The sequence below is a fragment of the Xiphias gladius genome, chromosome 21 (assembly GCF_016859285.1).
Source record: "Xiphias gladius isolate SHS-SW01 ecotype Sanya breed wild chromosome 21, ASM1685928v1, whole genome shotgun sequence".
Classification (NCBI taxonomy): Eukaryota; Metazoa; Chordata; class Actinopteri; order Istiophoriformes; family Xiphiidae; genus Xiphias; species Xiphias gladius.
In genome coordinates, this window is record NC_053420.1 from 11,170,814 (window position 1) to 11,181,140 (window position 10,327).

The 10,327-nt window shown below is 40.0% G+C and overlaps 1 protein-coding gene across 5 annotated transcripts in view; it reads right to left on the reverse strand.

The window, feature by feature from the left end:
* The window catches only part of tox2 (TOX high mobility group box family member 2), a 115,826-nt gene that overhangs the window by 41,559 nt on the left and 63,940 nt on the right, over window positions 1-10,327 (reverse strand). For all 5 annotated transcript variants that reach the window (XM_040158607.1, XM_040158610.1, XM_040158609.1 and 2 more), the window contains exon 3: window positions 1,087-1,146. In XM_040158607.1, the coding sequence (XP_040014541.1) occupies window positions 1,087-1,146 (60 nt within the window). The remainder of the gene's footprint in view (window positions 1-1,086; window positions 1,147-10,327) is intronic.

The following is a 10,327-nucleotide window of genomic DNA, read 5'->3' on the forward strand; positions in this document are numbered from 1 at the left end:
ACAGAACTACTACAGCCTGTGGGCCAGTTCTAATAATTTCAATTGACAGGGACAAATTCCCTGTTCCCCTGTGTATGTCAGATGGGCTTATTCCCAAACTCCACAAATCCCTCTGTCCAAACACAACCATATGGCCTCCCAGTTGTTCACAACCAGCTGTGCTACAGTGTATCTGGCACGGTGGCCATGTAGTGTAGAAGAGCGCCGACTCCCCCTCCATTCTAACTTAATAAATCCTTTGCAATGAGACCAAAACTCACTCGGAGTGAAGCAGCGTTTTCTGTTTGGCTTTTACCAGAGAAAAGCCAAGCAAATGTGAAAATAGAGTGCACAGAGTATGATAGCATAATTGGAATACAGTAAATTTGAATTTTATTAGCTTAATGGTTGACACTGCCACCTCAGATAAAGGGAGGTCCCAGCACTTTCTGTGTGGAACCTGGATATTTTTTCGTGGTTTAGGTCTCATACTTACTGTAGAAGAAATGTAATTATGACTATTTGAAGTAGACTGTGATGCATTAGAAACCTGTACAGAGTGTTTCCATGTCCTCTGCCCAGTGTATGCTGGGATAAGACTCTAGTTTCAATGTATAAAAGACAAAGAAAACATATATATCTATTTTTTTTTTTTTCTGATAGAAGAACCATAACTTTTTAAAACAACCATATCATTTCTATACTTCATATCTCAAGAATCTAATAAAAATGAAATAAATAAAGTGGTTATGTTTGAATACAGGCTTTTGACATAAAAAAACAAAAATGAATAAGCAAAATATTCTACTGTATTTTGTCTCCAGGTTCAACACTGTGACCACTACTACTCAGAGCTTTGCAGAATGTTCTGTTACATCTGTCAGCGAACATGGGTGAACTTATTGAAATATTTTTTAAGGATTTCAGTCCCTTTGCTTTCAGCTGATGTCATATAACTCTCTGGTTGTTTCAGTGACAACAAAATGTCGTCCGTTCTAACAAGCATGAACAACGGTGGAAGGAAAATGGCTCTCCAGCAACTCAGACAACAATCACTGGGAACAGATGAAATAGCAGTTACTCCATTAAGAGGCAATTTGAACTCACCTGGTTTGGCGGGAGGAACTCATGGTTGTTTTCATTCATGTACATGTTGTCACCATCAAACTGCAGAGAGAGAGACAGAGAGAGAAAGAGAGAGAGAGAGAGAGAGAGAGAAATGAGGAAACAGTTAGGCAGATACCGACACATCACAACATGGACAGAAAACAGATTTTCAGTCAGTCAGAAGAGATACAGAAACAGCACAGCAGCCTAATGACTGCAAGTCCTCGGCTTATAGACCTCAATGCTCTGGTGGATGTCAGTAATTACGGTTCATTAGAGACACGTATAATTAGGCCCTGTCAAAGCTTGTGTAACTCACACTCTTCGCCTAAGCTTGCCTACAGCCTGAGACTGCATGTGTGTAAGTGTGCACACACCTAACTACTGTGATTCCACGAGTATCACAAGGCGACAAAGGCACAGCAGAGAGATAATCACGACACTGAGAGCTCAACACTTACACCAACGGGCATCTAGTTAGTAAGCCAGCAAGTTGTCCAGTCACTCTCTTACATAGCGGATCCATTTCCATCGATGAAAAGTTTACAATGTACACTGCATGGCTATAGGAACGGCAGTGTCCATCTGTTGGTTGGTCGGACCACCACTTTGGACTAGACTGAGATATGCTTGCTACTTTTGGACAGATCACCATGAAATTTGGTACAGATATCCTTGGTTCCCAGGGAACGAATCCCAATGACTTCAGTGATCCCCTGAGTTGTCCTCTATTGCCACCACGAGGTTCCCTTTTGTGGTTTTAGGTGAAATGCCTCAACAACTATTAGCTGAATTGGCATGAAATTTGCTACATACATTCATGTCCCCCTCAGAATGAATTGTAATCGTTTGTCGATCCCCTGACTTTTAATCTAGCACAACCATCAGGTTATTTGTCCAGTATTTTATTTTATTACCAAATAACTGCAAAAATAATGACATTTACATCAGCCTTGGTTGTACCGTCTTTAGTGATAATTAGCAAATGTTAGCATGCTAACACGCAAAACTAAAAAGATAATGAACATGGTAAACATTATACCTGCTAAACATCAGGATGTTAGCATTGTCACTGCGAGCATGCTGATTTTAGCATTTAGCTCTAAGCACCTCTGTACTCATACAGCCTCATAGAGCTGCTAGCATGTCTTGGTCTTGTTACAATTTGCGTACACGCATCATCTAACTGTGTTTGCTTCTACTTCTCTAACATGCACAAAAGCTAATTCAAAGGCAGCATTTACATTATCAAACAACATATGACAGGTACGTCAGCCAGCAAGTTGACCCAGAAATTGATTTGCTGTGCCATGCAGTTTGCAAAAACAGCTACAGGAATTTCCAGAGACCTACTTTCCTTGTTTACTTTCAGTCAGACTCAAAGAAAAGTGTTCAAGCTGATTTCTGTTAACCTGACATTTTTTGGAAAGCTGCAAGAGGTTCATGCCCCCTGCTCTGATCAACATCATTTCATTTTTGTCATAGTGTGGTTTTCCCAAAACTCTAGGATAGATGTGATGAGTTAAATGTTATCATGACCAATAGTCTTAATAGACAAAATTTCCGATTAAGACCCAGGCTGAACAAATTCTGAAATTTGAGCCAGCCAGACACAAAGGCTGTTTCCCTCAACAGTAATCGCCCTAACCAGTAACATGGCTGACTAATCACAAATCAGGATTTTTATCAACCCTGCCAGCCAGCCACCCAGCTAGTGAGCGAGAGACCGCACGGAGGTGAGAACAGCCTTTAGTGCTAATGCACATTGCCAGAGAACCGAGGACAGGGCAACCCCGCTAATTCAGAGCTCAGAAACACCGACCTCAAGAAACCCAAAGGGGAGGTTCAGGCTAGAGGAAAGGTGATGGTTTGAGGTTACGGGGAGACAATGACAAAGACAAGGGAGGCTATATCCCTGAGATAAGAGAGTGGGTAAAGATCATGTGTAAGTGGGACGGAGAGAAGGGAAGACACTGGAGGTATGGGGGAATAGTGTGAGAGTAAGGACAGAGAGCATGAATGAGAGAGAAACAGAAGGAGAAGAGGAGGGTTATAGCAACAACTTGGCAATAGAGGCTGTGGTTGTTCTGGCTGTAGTGTGATTAACGCTGGGGTCATGGCCAGAGGCCGCAGCTTGAAACACAAAAGCATACAAACATGCGCACACACACACACGCACACGCACACACGCGCACACACACACACACACACACACACACACACACACACACACACACACACACACACACACACACACACACACACACACACACACACACACATCAATAACATGCTCCCACAGGCCTTCCCTGCCTCTCAGTCTAACACTATTTGGCACTGGTCATTTATGAGGAAACAAAACACACCTCAAGACAGCTAGCAGTGGCTGAATTACCACTGCTACTGTAAGGTCAAGTAACGGGATGGACATATGCCCAGGGGTGTTTCTCAAGCTGTGGGCGGGGACCAAAAATGGGCTACTTCTTTTTTCTGGCCATGTTTCACCATGTGTAATGAGCCATAGGTTCCATGGACCAAATTTATGTACTCTGCGCTATTCAAAATGAAGCCTTTTAGGGATTTTTTTTGAGCATTTGATTATTTTCCTTTGAAATTATAGTCAGATTCAACTTCAATGCCGTTTTCTTGTATTTGTGTTTCTATCTTTATACATGACACAGTCAGAGCACCAAACAAACTACAATACAAAGGCAGTTCCTTGCAACATTATTCAATTTGAAGCCCCAATTCCATTTCCACATTATCATTCAGCCTGTAATGGAACTGTTACTTCTAGTGCAATGATTTCTGTCTGATAGCACTATTAGTTTGCTGGAGGAACAATCATCGTATTCTGCAATGAAAATGAAATCACTTTCTTCATTGCTCTTGGAAAATGATTTTACATGCCGTCCTAATCACATCGTGCTTGATGTGACGGTGTCTTGGAATAGGCTATTTTCAAACCTGTGAACCAGATCTCGATGAACAAAACAGGGTAAGTAGAAAACAATTATACAGAATGTCAAAGAGCCAAGAGAAGTCTGTGGTGGTGCTTCTGCTGCACAATGGGAAGGAGTCACTGAGGGCAGAGTTGTTAGAATAACAAACAATATCTAAATCGAGGGGAAAGGTAAAAATAATTATTTCCTGTCTCTTTGTGGTTAGCAACTGGTCAGTTAAAGTAAGTGTACAATAATCGTGCTGAAGCACAGAAACAGGAGGGGACCTTGGCTAAGAAATATCTGCGAGACTCTAAGAAATGAAAGCTTTACAAGCTTGCTAGCCTTAGTTTGCACTTACCCCACGCCAATTTGAGTTTAATGGTCTGACTCCAATCTAGGGTATGTTGAATGGAATGGTTTAACATTTTTGGAGATACATATATTCACTTTCTTACTGAGAGATTGATGGCAACATTGATACCACTCTCATGTCTGTACGCTAAAAATGAAACCTTAGTCAGCAAACAATTAGCTAAGCTTAGCGCAGTGTCCGGAAACAGGGGGAAAGAGCTAGCCTAACACTGACCAAGGGTAAACACCTGCCTACTAAACCCTCTAAATGTCACTTATCATGTTATATCAAAAACATTAAATATATATATATATATATTTATATATATATATTTATATATATATATACAGAGTTCTACATTTCTGTTAAACAATTCCTTGGCTGGGCACTCACTGTGACTTTCTGGCTTCCTAGCTGTGTCCCCCCTGCTTTTAATCTTTATGCTACACTAGGCTATCTGGTGCTGCTGGCTCTAGCTTCATACTTAGCACACAGACATGAGAGTTGTATCGATTTTTCTTATCTAACTCTCGGCAAGAAAGCAATTAAGCATACTTCTCTAATTTTCAAACTATTCCTTTAAAGAAACAGACATGGAAGTCAATAACTTGTGCCCTAAAATATTTTATTGTATTCCCACAGAAATACCTATGAATTGTTATTTAACCAGGTAAACCGTAAACTAAAAAAATATCATCAGGAAACACTGTAATAGTTACAAAATCTGTTTCTTTTTTTTAAATAAAAGTCACACTGTCAAATATTTTTTCCTGAAAGTCAACCTTATGAAGTTTTGCTGTCGAAGACCTTGAATGCCTACCTCTAAGTGTGACTACTTTGAACCTGACCTCTGATCTCTGAGCAGGATGTTCATTTCATCCGTGGTCCCTGTTCTGATGTTCATTAAACATTTCAAACACATGGAAGATGACAAAAGCTCTGAAATGCTGGGGGAAAAAAACTAGACATGCACTTCACTGATATAGATATTCATGATAACAAAACTTGTACAATTATTTAATGAACCACATATATTTTGGTAAAATGCACTAAGAATAAATTAATAATTCATGGAGCTTTACAGCAATGTTCAGGGAAAGCTGTTGTGTCTGCCAGGTGGCGGTTGTTGTCTGCAGAGATCAGAAGAAATTTTGTGCACATAATGTCTTTCTCTCCGGTACTCAGACTCATATTATGTAGATCTTTTTCCAGAAGTCATAAGGTGCTCAGTGTGAACTCACGAGCAGTTGACATATGAGAAAAAGGAAGGTTTGTAAGGGGAGGGCGAGCTTGTCGTGTCTCTCTCTCTGTTTGCTTTCCTGAGGCTTTGAGGTCATTAATCATAGCGGTCAAATCTACAGCAAAACAATTGAGCAAAGGAAAACACAGACAGAGAGAGGGAGAGAAAGAGAGCGGGTGAAGGTGAGAGAGGTGGAAAGCTACAGTGAGATGGAAGAGAGGGGAATCATGGAGCAAGGGAATGAAGGGGGAAATTTCTGAGATAGACTGAGGCTTGAGAAAGAAAAGGGACAAGCAAGGCCTGTACAGCTGACGCACTTGACACCAGACTCCTGTTTGCATAGCAGAAATGCAAATACATGAGAGGGAGAGAGATAGAGAGGGGGAGAATGGGAGGGAGAAAATAAAGTGGGAGAGGTGCTATAAATAGCTTTGTGTTTGCGTAAAGCCAAACCAATGTCAGTTTGATGCAGGAAGTGCACCACAGGAATAGAGGTTATAGAACAACTGTTGACTGGAACACAGTGTATCAGAAATGCAGTTTTCTAAAGCCTTCAAACAGAAAAACTTGCTTCTATAGCGGTTTTGAAACTTCCAACTTTATCCATCCATTAAGGTATGAGTTTCCCTTTAGAAAATTATATCATAAAACTTTTTTAAATGTTGGAAAAAATTAGGATTTTGAAACCTTTGAATGGTTTAGGGCCAAAATACATTTCTGATTATGCCGCTGCGTTATGATGCATCCAGTCCTCTCAGATTGTCTGGGGAGAGGACTGCTAGCTGTCCCCAGAGTCAAAATTAAACATGGAGCAGCAGCATTCAGTTTTTATGCACCACATATCTGGAAAACATTCCCAGAAAGCTTGAGGTCTGCTCCTGCTCTCAGTTTGTTTAAATCAGGGCTTCAAATTTTTCTGTTTGCCATGGACTTTTATTAAATCAAATTTGGGGATATATATTAATATCTTTCGCTGCACTGTAACTTTCACTCTCATTTTTACTTTCTCATTTTCTTTTAGCCATTTTATTGTACTCATAACAAATTTTAAAAATCCTACTAATGTGTCTTCTTATATTAGCTTTTGTATTACCTTTTTATATTGCCTTGTGTGCCTTTTATATACCTTGTCTTGATGCCTTTTATGTCTTATGTAAAACACTTTGAATTGTTGTTGAAAGATTCTGTCCAAATAAACTTGCCTTACTTTTTCCTTGCCCTCAGGATCAAGTTTTTTATTTTAAATGATGCCAGTGAAAGTAATTAGGTCTGATTCTATGTTCATATGTTCTAAATATCTGTGTTCTTGGTTTTCGGTCAGGTTTAGTTTGTACTTTTGCAAGTAGTTATTGTAGGTTGTGTATTGAATTAGATGGATTTGAGAAGGAGTCGTACGCTACCTAAAAAAATGCCTTTTGAGCACAACTCAAAATTATTTCACCACAGACAGAAAGTCCTAATTATGCTGCATACCTGCCTGAAAATGTTGGAACATGATCAATACTGTTTAGTCATTTTATTTTTATTTATGCACTGAGAGAATTGTATTGTCCAGAGTATTTGTACCCAATGGCTTAATTCTGTCATTTAATTTTTATTTTAGATTGTGTATTTCCATATTTAAGTTACAACTACATATTGTTTTATGATAAAATAAAACCAAATCGAACCAATAACTAGACCTTACAAATAGGACTGTGCTGTGCCGATCCATTTTTTTTTCTCCCTCTGTACCAATTCGAATACCTAAACTCCTGGTGACTGCCAATACTAAGTACTAATTGGATATCATTTCCAAATTTATCTTCTGTTTAATCTCACTGTACGGAACTCATTGGGGTAGATAAGATGTATTTAATGTGGATGTGAAATCTGGTCAATACATTATCCACTTACTAAGGCTAGTAATGGGGCAGAGCATCCCTACTTATGAAAAATGCATTTTCAGATCAGTTTTGTATCAATTCCACATTCCTGCTACGACAGTTATTTTGCATTCTGTGCTACAGCGCTGCTAACCCGGGTGATCTACACGAGAGGCTTTTCTCATAAGGTTGCTGCGAGCCCAGCTGTGCTTTAGTGTACATACTGAATACCAAATCGCGCAAGCAGTAACTGCAGGGATATTTTTGATTTAAAGAAAGATGAGCTAGGAGAAGTGGAGAGAAGAGGACTTTACCCTTCTCCTAGTCTCTTTTCATGGTTACAGCGAGCGCCCCCCCCCCTAGTTTTTCACCCCAGCGTAACTAATTGCATGTCAGTCAATGTGCCGATGGAAAGAGGCAGCAGTCAAAATACCTGTGTCAGGACTGTGGTCATTAGAGCATTGAATGACTCGTTGGCATGCGCACACACACACACACACACACACACACACACACACACACACACACACACACACACACACACACACACACAAACGAACATACGCATAAATGCACACATACACATTCATACAGATATAACCAAAGCACAGAGAGTATGGGGGATGGTGTGCTGTAAAAGAGATAAGGATTGCCTGTGTGTATGTGTGGATATCTCTGCTGCTGCATACACATTTCACCTTTATGTGTTCCTTATGTATGTGAGTGTTTGCACACTGTATATACAGTACAATTTGAGCATGCATGCATTGTGTTCTTGGCTCTGAATGTGTGCACATTGCACACATGCCTACACGTTTGTGCAATGTATCCTATCCAATAATACACACATTGATCCCAGCAAGATAAAGATAACAAAGTTAGACCTTCCATAATATTTATTCTCCCATAACAGACCTGCTCAGCCACGCCCAGTCATATAACTCCATGCAGATGAAATATGGTCTTCATTACATTTAAACCTCAACACACTGAACCTAGTAAGGAGAAACAGAATTGCCCTTCTTTCTCAACTGAAAGAGCACAAAATGAATTCGAGCAGCTGAGATTTTTTACATTACCATGACAAATACAGCGAAATGGGGAGGACAGAGAGAAACGGAGAGATAGAGACAGAGAGAGAGAGAGAGAGGGAGGAAGGGAGGGAAACACATGACGACAAGACAGAAAAGGGCAGATCAGACAGAAAGACCAAACTGTGTGAAAAAAAACACATCAGCTCAATTTGTGCTTGACTGTAAGCTGTGAGCTGAGAGGAGAAATAAAATAAGGCATTTAGCTGGGGATCATGTTAAACCATGCAAGTGAATGAGTCCCCAGAGAAGAGTGTTCCCTCTCTTGCTTATGATGGACTTAATTGCCTCTATCAGTGTTAAGATATAACATTCATCTCAGGTTTATTGCTTGGCTTTATGGTCTTGTCCATCACACTGACGGGTTTCAAGAGGCAGGCCACTCCTCAAATGGCACCTTAAAATAATGTGACAGATTACAAAGTAAAAAGGGGCAGGGAAAAAAGAGAAAAATCATCATTTATATTTAGAAGATAAGAGCATTTCACAAGAACTCTGGATGAGCAGATCTGGTATGTGAGCGAGCCAGTGAGGCAGAATGGTTTAGATGGTATGCTGGATGGATTACTCTTCGGTTTCTGGGTCTTTCAAAACGCATGGTTCGTCAGGCTAAAGGAACACACATCTCCCCCACCTCTGACCCCCAAAAGCTCTGGGTAGGTGTAGGGTTTCAGATGGTCACACAATTGTACCATTGTGCTCCTGTTAACACAATGAAAACAAAGCTAACACATCACTGACATTCAACTACCCCCACTCTGTCTAACCTTGACTTCCAACCCAGCTCAGGTGGAATGCAGAAATGGATAATCAAGTGATACACAAATCTGAAAAGAATTCAAAAACAATATACCAAAACGTACTGTTTGTGATATAAAAATAAATGCAATCTGTTTTGTTGGGCCATTGAAATCTATAATATTTGACATACAATAAAAGCTTAACATGCTTCTGGAGTAATGCGACATTGACATATCATTTCATTTCTTTAAGATGCGGTTCTGATCTCCTAAAACAGGCTGCTTCCCAGCACATGAGGGCTTGAGAACCATGTCTGTGTGTTCCATTAAATCTATTAAATCCACTTGCATTATATCATAGTGCTTACCACACAATAGGGGCCTTTCAAGGGCATTCCCAGAGGAAACCAACAAAGGGCCCTCTCTTTCAGGGACTAGTCAAGTAATTCAGATAGAGCCAAACACGATTTTTGTGTGTTTGGATCTTCTTTTCCACAAGACCCACAATCGGCAATTTTAACCAAGTCAAGAAAACGACTGTCAGAAAAGAGGAAGAGAGCAGAAAAAGAGAGCAGCAAGATACCTGTTTTTTCCTCACAAGTGCCTTATTTGAAAAGGCACAGGGCCTGCTGGAGAAATGTTCTTCCTCAAAATAGAGAGTCTCAGGGACAGAAAAAGCACAGACCTACAAAGAAATGCCAGGCAACGATCCATGAGCAAATGGTGGCTGACTGTATTCAATAAATACACTTATTTGCATACATCACTATTGTTACCGCAACCAAAGAGGTTATGCTTTCAGTTGTATTTGTCAGTCCATCAAACTCTTATTGCCACACAAGAACATCAACATTGAATAACTCTTCAAAACCCCCCATTGCCAAAATTCTGCTTTCTACAATATCTGCACATGGAAACCATGATATGGTTACATTTAAGGACAGACTCTGGTTATGTAAAATAAACTGATTTAGGTAGAGTTAAGTTAGAGAAAGATCATAGTTATGG